At 41.9% G+C, this 17,465-nt stretch overlaps 1 protein-coding gene across 1 annotated transcript in view; it reads right to left on the reverse strand.

Annotated features, from left to right (window-relative positions):
* Positions 1 to 17,465, reverse strand: part of TMEM132D (transmembrane protein 132D) — a 609,030-nt gene that overhangs the window by 447,572 nt on the left and 143,993 nt on the right. Inside the window, exon 2 of the mRNA XM_087423464.1 lies at positions 1,385 to 2,273. Within this exon, the coding sequence (XP_087279590.1) occupies positions 1,385 to 2,273 (889 nt within the window). The remainder of the gene's footprint in view (positions 1 to 1,384; positions 2,274 to 17,465) is intronic.

Genomic DNA, 17,465 nt, shown 5'->3' on the forward strand with positions numbered 1-17,465 from the left:
TTCCCTATAGAAGCAGCCGTCTCTACAAAGAACATTTCATAAGACTGTTGTACCTGGAAAACAAAGCACCAAGCTAGCCAATCACGTGGAGGGCCTGGGACCAGCTGAACCCAGGGCTGATCTCCAAAGGGAGAGCCAATAAGGCCTCAGTCCGCAGACGTGTTTATGTGCCCTAAATCCCTGCTGGTAATCCCCAGACGCACCATCAGCCCAAGCCAAAGCCAACCAACAGCCAAGTTCAACCATTAGATTAACGTTGTACATTAGTTTCTGTTTCTTTTGTTAAGATGAAAAGGGAATTCCTGGTACTAAGGCACAATCAACTTAAATGTGCAAGATATAAACAAAAAAAATGACAGCTTTCTTAAGCCCACACATCCCTAACACTAACAAAAAGAAAGAAAGAAAAAGAAAGGGAGACAAAGCAGATATTACACCCGCATGAAAAGGACAAGAGAACGGATTGTTATCGGATGAATTTTTAAAACCCACCTATAAAATGTGTCTGACAGTAGCTCTCCTATTTCCGGGGGGCATAATACAAATGCTATTACACTGCACTTCAGATCAAGTTGCTGAGTTATGTAACAATGTAAGGACATGCTTAGTGACCCAGTAGCTCTTATGCCAAATAGCTGTTATAATCAAACTCATCTGTGTTCAAAACAAACAAAAACACTATTTCGTGAAAATCCAGTCAAGCCAAGGCAAGTAGCTTCTCTTACATATTACATTCCAAAGAGAAAACTAACCCATATTTTTTCCAAAGTACACAGTAGTCATTTCAAATGTCTCGTCTTTGCTACATTCTTCCATAAGACACTCAACAAATTCTACTATTCCTCACACGTTACGCTCTTTTATTTTTTGAACACTAAGTTCTATTTCCAGAGAGAAAAAAAATGATAAGTTTGAGGTTGGTACCATATCCTACTTAGAACTCACAGGTTTGGAATAGATTGTGAGTTGGCAAAACTGTCTCCTCCATCCTTCCTGACAACTGTTGCAATCTCACTTGCAGTCTCATTTCAACTGTGAGCCATTTAACTCTCTGATTCTGAAATGGCTCCTGTTGGGAGCCATTAGCATTCCTAAGACCTGTTGATAACACCCAAAGCAAAGGCAAAATGTGTAACATCAGTGTCCCCCCAGGCTGTTTTGCCACAGACTGGAAAATCAATTAATAAGAATATCTTCACCACCAAATTGCTAGCCCAGAAGATCAAACTGGTCTTGTATTTTACAGTGAAAATGGAGTTTGTAAAAATCGAGAGACTGGTTCTACTCTGGCCAGTGCTAATGCAGCTCTTTGGATCCAACATCGGTTGTCTCAGAAGCATCCTACCTTTGAGCTGGGACAGGTAGATGTTCCGAACCAACTCACCTCAGTGTGAAGTGATCCTCAGTGGAGTTTTTGGAGATGGCAACTGGAAAAGTCAGCACCTCTCCTTGTCTCACCGTCTTTGGCATGTAACGGACGGCCACGTTGTTATCCAGACGCAGCTCTCTCAGCGGAGGCCTGCTGCGGCTCTGGTAGAGAAAAACACTCCCAATCCTCTGCAACGGAGGCCCCGACTCATCAAGGTCGTTGTGGCCTGTCCGCATCCCACCGCTTTTCGTCGTATCCTCCTTGACACAGTCTCCTCGCCCGTCCCCGGGCTGCACGGTGTAGTAGAGCTCCACGGGGCTCCCCTCCTGCCGGTCCCCCGACTTCTTCCTCCCGGCCACCACCGTGGGGGGGCTGAACCAGCTAGCCAGCAGCTCCAGCTCGGCCACGCACAGCCCCAGGTCCCCCTGCAGCCGGCAGCCGCCCCTCACCTCGCGGGTCTCCCGGAAAGCGAAGACTCGCAGGCAGGGCAGCTTCTCGGCGGGGCTGTGCTCGTCCCAGTCTCTGCCCACGATGTGGAACAGGACCTGCACCCTGGGCCGGCTCAGGTAGATCTCGTCCCGCAGGACGGAGGCCTTCAGTTTCCAGTTGAGAGAAAACTTGTTGGTGAATCCAAATGGGTTGGAAGGCAGCATTAAATCCTGGGGCACCACTTGCTCGATGGAGAAAGGCCCATAGCTGGCATTCAGCACGGGGAGCCTCTTGGATTTGTAAATCAGAAAGGACTCCACACGGGACTGCAGGCTGGAGTTTCTCATGATGTCCTGGTTGGCTTCCTTCAGGAAGAAGGACACATCTGCGTTGTTGATGTGGTACGTCACGGGGAGGTAGGTGGGCAGCAAAGAAAACCTCTGGATGCTCTCGAGGATCCCCCGGCTTTCGGTTACTGTCAGGAGGGAATTGGAGTTTAGATGTTAGAATCTCCAGGGCAGTGTTACCAATGTTTTGGACGTCTTTGTACCCGCTTGGAATTGATTGCCCTGTCTTCGTACCAATTACGCAATTCTTTATCCAAAATTTCTTACTTAAATCAACTCACTTTATATTAAACATATTTGTTTTTAAAAAATTAATGCCACTCAAGTAAGTAAAAAACCAGTGTCATTTGCCATGCATAAAAGTCGAGAATGCACATAAATAAAATTTTAAGAAAGTAATGTTTTTAAATTTTAACTAGAGGTCATGGTGCCTTGAGGGGGTGATGGGGTTATGCCTAAGACTTGCTCTCTTTTGTTAAAAGGAGAGATGATCATGAGAAAGGTCTTAAGAACATGCTAGCATTAAACAGAGGACGTTCACATTAACTCAATCAAACAGAGCTTGGAAACGGGAATAACTCTCAGCCTGGGATTGGATGCTTTGTCCATATTCCGCCCAACACGATTTCACGTCCCACCCATATGCACACGCTACACTAAAGGACACACTGACCCTTGGGAAGTGATAAAGGACTCAGGGGCAAAAATAAATGAAGACGGGTGATCATAAATCACTTGGACATCGCAGACTCCCCTCGGGGGTAAGCTGAGAGATGGAGAGAGAAGACCTTAGAAGGATGTGTTGGGAGAAGCCATCCAGAGACAGATGAGATGACCTGACCATATCACGTCGAGTGCAAGTGCGTAAGGCGTAAGGACACACCCCCGCCCCCAGAACCTAAGAATCGCGGGCAGCATGTCCCTTTCATTACGTCCACAACCTTCGTGAAAGCTATGTCGACTCCAACGCACAAAAACCATTCTTCTTTTTTCCTTACTGCACACATCCCTCCCTCAGGGGAAAGAAAATCCAAAATGTTATTTTTACAGTGTGCCTTGTATTCTGTAAGAAAAAACAGACATAGAAATTACATAATTCAAGAACCAATTTCACGGGTTTTAGAAGTGGAAATTATTGGCTTTGGGAACACTGACTTTCCAGGCAAAGCTCAAGTTAGATGGAAGCCCTTGTCATTAGTAGCCATGTAATCATCTCTGGTTATTCTCCAATAAAAGCAACTGCAGCCCTGACATTCATTGTGCCGAGCTGTTTCAGGCCCACATGGACACATTTTCCCATGCATGACGCCCACCTGATCCTGGACAGCTGTCTGTGAGCAGAGGAGAAAGCAACGAACTCAGAGAAACGGGTCCTGCCCCTGGCTTCGCAGCACATAGTTTGCAGGATAATAAGCAAGTCATTGACCCTCTTTGCCTCTCATGGCTGGTCCCTACAAGGAGGGTGCTGACCAAAGGACCGAGGCCCAGTTCCAACAGTGCAGGGAGCGAGGCTGGATCGAATTTCACTCCTGGACAAGAAGCCTGTTTGACACATGTGTCCATCCCGAGTTTATAGACAGCCCTGAGTGAAAACTCTCTCAATTCAATGGCATTACCAACCTCAGGCCAGGCCGAGCCCCAGTTAAGCAAGGAAGGCTTCTATTGTGCTGAACCATTTGAAACTGCCGATATGTGAGCATTTTTGACTGACCCAGGCAGAGATCTCATACGGGTCAACCTAATAAGTAGGAATTTCTTTTTCAAAAATCAAAATAGCATAGATGTAATGAGAGACTTCATTCCTTAACAGGATTATATTTTTAAAACTTTCTGGAAATCACTCAGGATTTATGTTTTCAATAAGCTTGTATTTTCACATGTGAGTTTCAGTGAGAACAAAGACCAAGCAATGAATTTTCTGCTAATGTTGTGGGTTGAAGCTTCCTCCTTCATCGTTCTCCGGGTGCCTCCTCCCCCAGCCCTGCTCTGCTGCACTCCCGTCACCCCTCAGCATCACAGAAGTCACTTCTCCAGAATGCTTCCCTTGAAGGCGTGATTCTGGGTTATAATCCCCAGCAACGGTTGTCCTGCTGTGTCGGCCAAACTTCCCAGTCATAGGGCTTTATGCTCTGCTGTAATTCCCTTTATGCTCCAGTGGGTTATACGTAAGTGAGCAGAGATGACATATGGGCCTTTTCTCCGTTTTTTCATAGTCCTTCGGAGAGTGCCTGGCCAATATTAGGTTCTCCATAAATATTTGATAAATGCATGAATGAATCAACAAATGAATTATGCTTTTAATATTACAAAGAGAGGATTATATTTTTACTTTAGGATTTTATATGCTGTCTTCTCTGTTGCCATCACTCTATAATTAGAATCCTCGATCCTTGTATCCCATTAAAGAGCCCCATGTAATCGTAGTGAGAAAGGACTAAAGAAAACAGGAGCCTCTCTACGCAGCAAGCTCCCTGAAAGACCTACATTAATGACCCACGCTTCCCCGAGTTTTAAATACGTCTTGTCACTACTCAGAACATCTTCCTGAGCTGCCATCACACCAGCTTGCCATACATTCCAGAAACCGCCAAAGCCAAATAGCCAAGTTATAGATGGTTAAACACTAACACTAGACACCAGGCTCTGTGAACCTTCCTGTAGAACATCTGCCCCCTACTATGTGAGGACATTGAACTTAATTGTGCAACTAATTACATATTCCAACGGCAATGGCTTTGGGGCCTCTGACTTTATTCCGGAAAGCAATAAGGTGTCACTGTGAACATCATGCAAAGGGAAGTAATTTCTAAGCTTTATTCCGCAAACTGCCTATTTGTCTCTTTGCCTGGTGTCTGACCTACAGGTTTATTGCTTAAAAATGCTCCAAGTTGACCTACAGCTACTGTTACTTTCTTTTTCTTTCTTTCTTTTGTTTTTTACAAAACTGCAAAAATAATGCCAATTCTGTTCCCCAGTGCACAGAATAGACTGAGAAGTAAAACTCATTATCCTCGAATCCCCACAGGAGTAGCTGCTACAACCTAAGAACACCAATTTCACATAAAAATGGGAGAGATGTCGAGTAACTAAAAAGCTGGGCACAGTAAATCTCAGCTAATAGCCCATTAAGAAAAGAAATTACGTGTGATTTTGGTGTCACGGCTTTCAACACTTATCTGAGGAAAAGTGACATGTTTACATCTTTAAGCACCGCAGTGGCCTCAGAGAGATTTCATATTAATTTTAGCATTTTTAAAAAGATAATTTTTCCCTAAATAATAGGTTTAAGAAATATGAGGAGGATGGCAATTTGAGCACAGATCTTTAAATTTTCCTCTGAATGGACCCAAAAGCAATAACTAAGGGAATATGGTAATAGGTAAAAAAATCTTCATCGATGCTGAAAATTTAGGTGCAACGTGCATGCCAGGGACTTGGCGAATTCCTGAGAAGTCACATGGAACTCAAACGCTGCATGCAGAAAATAGAGCACGGTTAGGGCTGCCAGATCAAATACAGGAACCCAGTCATGTTTCAATATCCGATAAGCAAAAATATTGCATGTGGCATGCTTATAACAAAAAATAAATTTGTTGTTTATCTGAAATGCAAATGCAACTGAGAATCCTGTATTTTTATTTGCTACATCTGGCAACCCTAAGCATGGTGTCATAGACAGAAAATAGCAGTCAGCCTGGTAGGACTACCCAGACATCTCTAAGAGCAAAGGCCGAGGACCCCACAGATGCCCCGCACTTGGTAACGTGCCTAATGCTGGGAGTCAATGACATGTGCAATCAGCTGAGTCAAAAGACTCAAATGGAAGCCTGGCCACACCACACAGAAGGCCCCGAAGGGTCAGGGCATCTTGCTGACCTTGAGTGGGAGGTCTGACAGCCTCACTGCGCTCCTGGAATGAGTCCAGGCCAACCCAAGACTAGTCCCAGCAGAGTAGCTTCACAGACTGAGAGAAAGGGACTTTATAACAATGAGTCTCCTCTTCTGGAAATCTCAACAAGCCCGGTGCATCGTCACACTCCCTATTACTGGTTTGGTAATAGCGGATCAGTGGCAGTTCGAGGTGAACTTTGGGTGTGGAACTCTACCAAGAGTAAGCGGAAACCAAAAGGAGATGAGGAGTACCCACTCCACTATGTAGGAGGAAATTCCAATGCAAGAGAGACTATCCTCATTTAACAACAGCTAGACAGAAAGGGTCGGCACGGTGGGGCAGAGGTTAAGTTCATGAGCTCCACTTAGGCAGTCCGGGGTTTGCAGGTTTGGATCCTGGGCACGGACCTATGCACCGCTCACCAAGCCATGCTGTGGCAGCGTCCCATTTAAAGTAGAGGAAGATGGGCACAGATGGTAGCCCAGGGGCAGTCTTCCTCAGCAAAAAGAGGAGGATTGGCAACAGATGTTAGCTCATGGCTAATCTTCCTCGAAAAAAGAAAAAGAATTCTAGACAAAAAAAGCAAATAAACAAACAAAACACAGAAGGAGAATAGTACCCGTAAACAAAAGCTACAAAACAAAAGAAGGGAATTTAAAAAGGCATTCAGGGGTAGAGAACAATATAGCTTTGAAGAACATTTGCTGCAGAATATGGAAGTATGTTTCACAAAAAATAACTTTTGAGCTCTTGATAATCAAGAAAATACAGGCCCTCTGTTGTGTTATAACAAAATAAGACTAAGATGGAAGATCTGGCAGTATTAAAAATACGGGATTTAAAATGGTTTCAGAAGCAATAAAAGAGATTTGAAAAAGTAGAAAATTGAATTTATCGTATGAGAAGGGAAACTTTTGAAGCTTTCCTTAAAACTTAAACAGAAAAGACAAAGAAGTGAAAATGATCAGTGAGAGGCTGCAAACACGAGACCTGCATTAGATGTTCAATATACAGACAATGGGGCTTCTAAAGAAGATACCAGAAAAATGCAAAAGAAGCATCACTGAACGACAACAGAGAAAAGAAAACATTCCTGGCTTAAAAAAATAAATATTTTGCTAAATTCTACTGAAACTGAAAACATCACCTTTTAGATATTTCCTGAAGATATTTATTGTTTGTTTGTTTGTCATTGAGGAGGAAGATTTGTCCTGAGCTAACATCAGTTGCCAATCCTCCTCTGTTTATTTTTTGTTTGAGGAAGATTTGCCCTGAGCTAACATCTGTGCCAATCTTCTCTATTTTGTACGTGGGTCACGGCCACATCACGTCTGGTGAGTGGAGCAGGTCCGCGCCCAGGATCCAAACTCGTGAACCCGAGCCGCCGAAGCGGGGCATACAGAACTTTAACCACTCAGATGGGGCCGGTCCCTCCCAAAGATATTTATTAATGTTGAGGATAAATAATTCTATAAGCATTTTTGAAAATAAAACAAAATCTGAAAAATTAAAAAAGAAAAAATCAAACTGGCCTTAGTTGCATCCACTGTGCAAAATTAGGTATTAAAAACAATGATAAATATTTACAGAAATCTTATGGAGAATGTTCTAATTGAACAATTCTTTAACTTAGAGATTTTCCTGATAGTATGTGAAGGCAACAGAAAGACAAAAAGTACACTCAATCTACTCTCCTTGAAGAAATCACTGAAGCATATTACCTAGGCAGCCAGGAGGTGGATCAAAATGTAACATTCAGGGGCCTGCCTGGTGGCATAGTGGTTAAGTTTACATGCTCTGCTTTGGTGGCCTGGGGTTCACAGGTTTGGATCCCAGGCGTGGACCTACACACTCCTTATCAAGCCAGGCTGTGGTGGCGTCCCACATATAAAGTAGAGGAAGATGGGCACAGATGTTAGCCCAGGGCCAACCTTCCTCAGCAAAAAGAGGAGAGTTGGCAACAGATGTTAGCTTAGGGCTAATCTTCCTCACCAAAAAAATAAAACGGAATATTCAAGAACAGGAAAGTTATGGGACCAGGATGAATATATTGAAGCATAGAATAAATTCAGATAGAGAGTTTTAAATGCAAGCAAAAACCAACAAGGTGGGTGAAAATAGTTACTGATAAAAAAATATTCAAAATCCAAACAATATAGTAATTTAAAAATCATAAATTTGGTAAAAATGCCAAAAGAAACAAGAAAAGAAAAGTGCACTAATTTTGTATATTCATAGAAGAAAGGGCTTTATTTTTGTCAATGGTAACCAAATAAATATATGTTCAACTGTACTTTTTAATAAGTTTAAAACCAGGCTATTTGGTTTACAGACTGGGAGGGGAGAAAGAAAAAGAGAGAAAACAGAAACAGCTCATTGAGTGAGATATTGAAAATAGAGAACATGGATCATCAAGAAAAATAATAGAACATAAAATATGATGAAAGGAGAAATAACAAATTAGTTAATTATGACACTAGACATAAATGAGTTAAACTTTCCTGTTAAAAGACAAACACTGTCAGGATGGCTCAAAAGTTAAAAGAAAAAAGTTTAAATTGTCTGCAAGAGAACTCTTCAAATAAAGCAACTGAGAAATTTAAAATATATATATATTTCTATATACAGATATAGAAATATACATATATATGAGCATAGCTATTCCATAGGGGAGGAAAAAACACCTGGGCAACTTTAATACCAGAAGTCAAAGTAAAATTCAAGAGAAAAAATAAATAAGTGGGCTAAAGGTCTTAATCTTTATGGAAAGAGACAATTCACACTACCTATATAGTTATAAATATTTTATGCAAGAATATATAGCCCCAAAATTAATATAACAAAAACTCTTAAAGTTACCAGTAGAAATTGACAGTAATTAAAATTTTCTTTAAAATTTTATATACTTCTTTTCCCAGTCTCAAACTTATGATGGATGGAAAAATAAACAAGGATATGAAGATATTAAAAAATATAAATTATGAGTTTGTAATCTCTACAGAAGGCACACTTATTTATAGTGTTCATGGAACTTTTCCAAAATCCGATTACATATAAGGCCACAAGAAAACAACAACAAAAAAGTTATATTCCATCTTATATGATAAAAAATATGAATTAATAAAACACAAAATAGGAACACTGCTACCTTCTTGGAAAAAACAAGCCACTAAATAGTTCTTGAATCAAAATGGAAATAAAACTTTTAATGATACTATATTTACAAAATAATAATAGTGACAAAACTACGTATCGAAATATATGTGGAGCAGCCAAAGATGTAGTCAAAAGCAAATTCATATACTCCTCAATACTATCATTGTTAAACAAACAGAAAGAAACTGATAAACCAAGCATTCTACTCAACAAAAGAGAAATCCAGAACAAAACGAAAAGAGTTCTAAGGAAACAATGATAAAAACAAAGGTCAAAAATAATAATATAAAAGATAATAAAATTGAAAATTAAGCCAAAGAAGTGCTACATAAAAAAAAAAACTTATAAAATTGATTGTTAAAGACAGCAAGTTAAGACCGTGCATTTACATACTTTTCCACACAAAAATCCTCATGAGATAGCCTACAAGAATGAAAAGAAAAAGGTGGTGTAATTTTGGAAAGCAACTATGAAGAAATGGTCAGTGTCGATGAAGTTCTGAAAGACAGCAGGTGGGATGAACTGGTCCCACACAGTGGTCATTTGGTAATCATATACTCAGTTTTTCTATAGAGTCTCTTATTTATGTCTGCTTTATTTGTCAATTTCTGAGAAATGTGTTAGAGTTTTTCCCAGTGATTCTGGAATGGTTAGGGTCTTGTATTTCAAACAGCTGACTCATGTCTGTCTTCCATATGTTGGGCAGTACAGAAAGAATCATGACCATTACACTTTCTTGTGTATTATGTCTCCTGTTGTCAATAAAAATAAAACTTTCCTTTTGTCCTTTCTAATGCTTTTGGCTTTGTATTGTATCTTTTTCTGAGATTAATACAGTCATCCCCCTTAGCACAACTTTTTGCTTGCTTTTATTCTCAGTGATTTTGTGCCACTTTTCTTGAGTGTCAGATCTCAATAGATTTCGATTGTGAACCTTGCTTTATGGATGTGTTTGGACTTATTCCTGCTATCTTATTTTATGCTTTAAATTTCCTACAATTTTGTGTTGTTAGTTTTTTGTTGTTTTTTTTTTTCATTTCTTTTCTTTTATGTGTCTTTTTTTTCTTTCTAGTGGTTGAAAAATGCTATATAAGTTCATTAATGTCAAGAAAAAATATGCAATCAAATTGGCTAATGAATAAGCAGAAAATATACAAATTTAAACACAGCCATAATCTTATGCCTGTGGAAAAATATTCTGAAATTTCTGTGTAATAAGTCCAAATGAAGGAGTTTTAACTCTACTCCATTCCTCTCCCTTGAAACTCATTGAAAACATCAAAATCTTACAAAGGGAGAGAAAAATTTTCATCGCCAATAAAATAAGAATGCAGGGCAACCCTCAAAATCACCAAGAATATCTAGGTTAACATGAATTGGATGGCTTTCCTCAAGAGTGAATGAAGGTCTCTTTACAACACAGAAGGGTCTAATTTTCTGAGAGTGACAAGCCCAAGGATGTGGCAGACACCCAACAACAGCTGGGGTTGATGGACAAGCCCTGCTGACACTTCCTGTTGCCTGTGACCTTGCCCATGGTCAGCAAGGCTGTCCAAGGAGGAGAGGGAAAGCCGTCATCGGCAGATGGCTTTACAGAGAGCTGGGACCTACAACACATGGTGTGAGCTACACTGAGTTCCCCAAAGCCAGGACTGAGAGACATGCCTAGAGGAACGTGCATTCAAGGGTGTTGAAGACCACTGTGGAAATTAGTGAAAGAAACTGTAACTAAACTGGAGCCGGGAGGCCTGTAGGGGGAGCTCTCCCACCCTATCTCACATCGTCAATTACACCAAACAGGAAGCATCTTCCACAGGAAGCAAAACTACTCCACTACTGAAGGAGGACTTCTCTCCCTGCCTGGCAACAGCTCAGCCAATGAGAAATGCTGCAGCTCAGCCAATGAGAAACGCCGCAGCTCAGCCAATGAGAAACACCACAGCTCAGCCAATAAGAAATGCTGTAGCTCAGCCAATGAGAAATGCTGCAGCTCAGCCAATGAGAAACACCACAGCTCAGCCAATGAGAAACACCGCAGCTCAGCCAATGAGAAATGCTGCAGCTCAGCCAATGAGAAACACCACAGCTCAGCCAATGAGAAACACCGCAGCTCAGCCAATGAGAAATGCTGCAGCTCAGACAATTAGAAATGCTGCTGCTTAGTCAATGAGAAACGCCACAGCTCAGCCAATGAGAAACACCACAGCTCAGCCAATGAGAAACGCCACAGCTCAGCCAATGAGAAACGCTGCAGCTCAGCCAATGAGAAATGCCGCAGCTCAGCCAATGAGAAACACCACAGCTCAGCCAATGAGAAACACCGCAGCTCAGCCAATGAGAAGCCATTGCTGCCCTGAACTGTTACTTTCCCCCAATGGACTTTCCTTTAGAATAACCCCTCCCTGCTCCCCCTTTTCTCTATAAAAGCAGTTCCCTCCTTTATTTTCTGGATTTGTCTATGGTTCCCCATAGCATGCACATCCCAAATTGAAATTCCTTTAGTTATTCCTGAATAAACTCATTTTGAGATAAAATAACAGGCAAATTTGCTTTTTAAGTTGACACCACGAGCCCAAATCAAAGTTCCCAAACATCTCAGCTCACTCTCCTTGCTCCTTCCGACTGCTGGGTACAGAGGCTGCCCCATGCAAAGACTGATAATCAACAGTCAAACCTCCCACCTTCCACCCAACATGTAACACGTTCTCAGCTGATGACCTGCACTTCACTCAGAAAACAGGAGCCACCAGAGAGGAACTGTCCCATCTTCCTTCTAGCAAATCTGCCAGCGACTTAAAATTTGCTACCCCTCTTGCCTATTATAATAAGGAGTCTCCATTCCCTTCAAAAACCAGTCCTTGAGGTCCTGCAACTCTTCCCTCTCAAACTTCTGCTCATTTGTTTCTCCCTCTCAACTGGATAACTCTCCTCAGCTTAAAAATATGGCTCAAATGTCAAAAACAGACAAAACTCACGCTTGATTCCAAATCCTCTTCTATCTACCATTTCATCTCTCTGCCTCTCTTTATATACATATATACACTATTATAAATGTACATATAGATATGTTTATATTTATGCCAGTGATTGTAGACAGCTCTTTGCATACACCCCCACACAAACACACAGTTGTCTATGCTCAATGCTATAGGCTAAATAATGCCCTCCTCCAAAGATATCCACAACTTAACCCCCGGAGCCTGTGAATATGTTACCTCACGTGGCAAAGGGACTTCGCAGCTGTGATTCAGTTAAGCATTATGAGATGTGGAGATCACCCTTGATTATCCAGGTGGGCCCACTGTAATCACAAGGGTCTTTATAAGAGGGTGGCAGGAGGTCAGAGAGGAGAGAAGATGCTTCTCGCTGGCTTTGAAGTTGGAGGGAGGGGCCACGAGCTACGGGATGTAGGCAGCCTCTAGAAGCTGGCAGGGAAACTGACTGTCCCCTGAAGCCTCAGCAGGAATACTGCATTGGGAACCAATTTTAGACTTCTGACCTCATCGCATTTCTCTTTTAATAACTGGAAGTGTCATCTCTGTTGTTTTGTATGGTATTATTCCTTTTGTAGATAAGGAAGCTGAGAGTCAAAGGGATCAGCAACTTGACCACAGTCACACAACTAGTCAGTGCCCAGGCTGGGACTGGAGGTGCGTCTAGATCTGGAGCTGGCAGGTGCAGACTCACAGAGCTGATTCCCCACACCTTCCAGCTCCACGCTCAGTGACTTCAGCTGGGTGGATTCCAGCCACCCATGGTAGGAGTATTCACACTAGGGAAACTGGCAAACCTACAAATCAGAGCCGGTTGTTAAATGCTTACCCTGTTGGCCTGCTGGCTGGGTCTTTATTCTCCACACTCCACTGTGATCCTATCACTTCTTTGTGTGTGTGTGTGTGTGTGTGTGTGTGTGTGTGTGAGGAAGATCAGCCCTGAGCTAACATCCATGCTAATCCTCCTCTTTTTTGCTGAGGAAGACCGGCTCTGAGCTAACATCTATTGCCAATCCTCCTCCTTTTTTCCCCCCAAAGCCCCAGTAGATAGTTGTATGTCATAGCTGCACATCCTTCTAGTTGCTGTATGTGGGACGCAGCCTCAGCATGGCCGGAGAAGCGGTGCATCGGTGTGCGCCCGGGATCCGAACCCAGGTCGCCAGCAGCGGAGCACGGGCACTTAACCGCTAAGCCACGGGGCCAGCCCCTCCTATCACTTCTTTTGTTATTATTGAAAAGATTTCCTTGGCTCTCCAATGGCTCCCATGTAAAATTGATATTACATAGCTCAGCATTCAAAACCTTCCGGTATTTACAGCTATCCTCCCTTTGCAGCCTCGAGATCTCACTGTCCCACTGCCCTTAACCTGTGCCCCAACCAGACTGAACTGCTAGTCATTCATCAAACACAACCTCTATGTCCCCTCCTTGGCTGCTTTCACTCTCTGAGTTGTAATGCCTTCTCCCCCAAAGCAAATCTCTCACAGGAAAATTGCCATCTGTTCTAGAACATTGCATGTTAGGGCCTCCACATCTAAGAAGTCCTCCCATCCACCTCAGTCAAATGGGATCTCCTCATCTATGCAATATTTTGATTCTGTTTTCTCCTTGGTATGTAGCAAATTCTGCTTTGTATTGGAGTTAAGTGAGTTTATCTCCCCCACCCAATTATTTATTTAATAATTACATTTACTTTCTTCTGGACATTCTAGTATATGCTCTACAATGGTGAATGAACTAATACTCCTAGCAACCCCAGGTGTTAGGTGCTTTTTATCATCCTCACATCACAATGAGGAAACTGCGATTCAGAGTGGTTAAGTGACTTGCCTAAAGTCACACAGGCAGAAGCAGGATTCAACCCAACAGCTGGCTCTTTTCCCGCTAAGGAATGTGATCCTCACGGAGTGACTGAAAGCCCTAGTTTGTTCATCTTTCCATGTTAAGTCATGTTTTTCCCAGAATGCGGCCTGAGCATCCAATGGCATCAGGCTTGATAATTCCCAGTGGTACACAAAAGCACGGATTTTTGAAATTGCAATTAGCCCTGCATCTTCCTCAATGAATATGGGGAACAATATAATTCCCACATCACGGCCAAGATTCATGATTATTATCACTCAGGTTGACACTAAAGTAGATACTTCGTGGTGACCTGTCTACACTGGCTGCACGAATTACAGGTATGGGGCTGAAAGGACATGCAGCTGCTGCAAAGCTGGGGGATGGACGCTTGTGACGCCCCCAGGACCAGGCGCAGAGCTGGACACATTTGGGAGCTTATTACATATTCTTTAAGAGAGAAAATGTTAGCTCTGGGGAAACACACAGGTTGTTCTTTGGGATCTGTGTGAATAAAAGGACACTTTTAGAGGACCTTAAAAAGAATTGCTACCCCCTGCCCACAGCACCGCCCTCGGAGTATAGGAGGAAGGTCCCGAGATGGAGAGTAACACATTTCCTCTACACATATTGTTCTTACTTTGCTTCTAACACATTGATTTTGGTGTTTCTGATATTTCAGAGGGGAATTTGTCTTCATTTCTCAAGCGCATTTTCATACTTTGAATGATTCAGGAAACGTATTTCACCGTGGCCTCGCAAAGGAGCATGACGGCTACAGAACATAGCCGGTGGTTGCAGCAGCCTTCCACGCAGATTTCAGAGTGAGAAGCACTCCTGCTTAAAGAATAACGTGTTATGAGAAATGTGTTTGAAGGCCGTGGAGTTATCTTAAAAGCCAGAAACATTTCTGTCTTTATTCATTCATCGTGTCATTCAGGGCATGAATATTTGTGCCAGACACTGTTCTAGGTGCTGGGGAGACAGGATCAAACAGGACAAACATGTTCCCTATCCTCATGAGGCTGACGCCCTAGTGAGGGGGACAGATTGAAACACAAGTAAAGAAATACACCCATGTAATATAATTTCATGCTGGAGTAAGTGCCATGAAGAAAAATAAAGCAGGGTTAGAAGATTGCAAGTAGCCTGGCCAGTCAAATAAGTCTTCAATTGAGACAGCGAGAGGCTGTGAGGAGAGTTATATGTTCCCATATATATTAATCGTATTTAGTCCTTGTCAGTCTTTACATTTCACTAGCTAAATGAAAAGCCTGGAAACTAAACGGAAATTCAGACAGTCTCAATCACGGATTCTCAACCCCAGCACTGCTGAGGATAATTCTTTGTCCCAGGAGGTTGTCCTGTGTATTGTTGAATATTTATCAGCATCCTTGACCTCAGCCCACTAGACGCCAGTAGAACACCCTTGCCCCCTTGTGAGAATCATAAATGTCTCCAGACCTTGCCAGATGTCCCCAGAGTAGAGTTGACAGATAAACACAGGGCACTCATTTAACTTTGAACTCCAGAATAACAATGAATATTTTTTTCAGTGTTAAGTATGTCTCAAATATGGCATGAGACATTCATTGTTTATCCGAAAATCAAATTTCACTGGACATTCTGTATTTTTATTTACTATATCTGGCTGCCATAATTGGGAAGCAACATCGCTCCTATTTGAGAACCACCACCCCAGTTTTACACTTTAGGAGACTCTGTGTGTGTAGGCCATGTATGTATGTATGCAGGCATGCATGCCATCACGGATAGTGTGTTGAAAGGCCACATCAAACGCTCTGACCACCCAGATTAGCAAAGGCACAATTGCAAGTGACTTTCCAGACAAAGTGAGTGTGGAAGACCCACTTAGATGAGATTCAGGAGACCGGGATCTGTTATTACCAGATTCTGAAAATACAGATAAAAGTTATGCCACGCTCAACATGATATATTTTTCCTTACAGAATTGACAAAGAGTTTTTTAAATCACAATGAACAATGCTGTCCACAATTCAGTCATAGTTACACTTTCATACAGGGCTCGTGTGGAATTACAACTAGGGTTATATTTCCAGGAGATGATCTGACATTATCTAAGAGAAGTCTGGAATTCCCCTTCGTTCTGCCCCATTCATCACGTGCCTTGGAGTCTATTCCTATACACGAAAAAATACAGAAATTGTCAGGAAAGTTTATATTATAAGAATGTTGAATGCAGCATCAGGCTTAAAGTTAAAAAATTAGCAACAAACTAATTAGCAAACGAGAAATATATATAACTACTACACACCTATTAAAATGTGTATCCCTCCTCCCTGGCAACTTGGCTCCTTAATATCTTGTCTGCCTCCCTAGCTCTCTAATGCTTTAAAGCATATTTTTTGTTGTGTTATTTAGCTTTTCTACTCGGTAGGAAGTTTGGTCTAGTAGCCTGAAGCAAATGTCACATAATTTAATATTGATAGAAAAAAGTGAGGAATTTTAGTTTATAATACAAAAATGCATATCATATTTCATCAAATCTACGTTCCCATTAATTTTAAAATAAACCATTATTGGGCCGGCCCCGTGGCTTAGCGGTTAAGTGCGCGCGCTACACTACTGGCAGGCCGGGTTCAGATCCCGGGCGCACACCAACGCACTGCTTCTCCGGCCATGCTGAGGCCGCGTCCCACATACAGCAACTAGAAGGACGTGCAACTATGACATACAACTATCTACTGGGGCTTTGAGGCAAAAAAGAAGGAGCATTGGCAATAGATGTTAGCTCAGAGCCGGTCCTCCTCAGCAAAACGAGGAGGATTAGCATGGATGTTAGCTCAGGGCTGATCTTCCTCACAAAAAAAAATAAATACATGGGCCGGCCCTGTGGCTTAGCGGTTAAGTGCGCGCGCTCCACTGCTGGTGACCCGGGTTCGGATCCCGGGCGCACACCGAGGCACCGCTTCTCTGGCCATGTTGAGGCCGCGTCCCACATACAGCAACTAGAAGGATGTGCAGCTATGACATACAACTATCTACTGGGGCTTTGGGGGGAGAATAAATAAATTAAAAAAATAATAATAAATAAATACATAAATACATAAAATAAAATAAACCATTATTTTATGTACCACTAAGAGATTAAACTAGGACACAAAGCTTTTTATCACTTATAATTTTTATTTTATACTTATTAAAAATTTATTTAGAAGTATTTACACATAGAAGTGATGAAAATATGAACAAGTATGACCAGGGATAGAAACATGAACTAAATCATAACTGATTTCAGGACACCAGGAATTTTAAGATGCCATGGATTGTAAGACTCATTCTGATTTCAGAGATATTATATATGAAAAGAAAGTCTCAGTATCAATGAAATACAGTATATCCACATAAAGGGCAGACTGAAAGAAAGTACACTAGACATAAATAAGAGTTGTATC

This window comes from Ceratotherium simum, chromosome 35, assembly GCF_057802395.1.
Source record: "Ceratotherium simum simum isolate JZ-2026a chromosome 35, ASM5780239v1, whole genome shotgun sequence".
NCBI classification, from domain to species: Eukaryota; Metazoa; Chordata; class Mammalia; order Perissodactyla; family Rhinocerotidae; genus Ceratotherium; species Ceratotherium simum.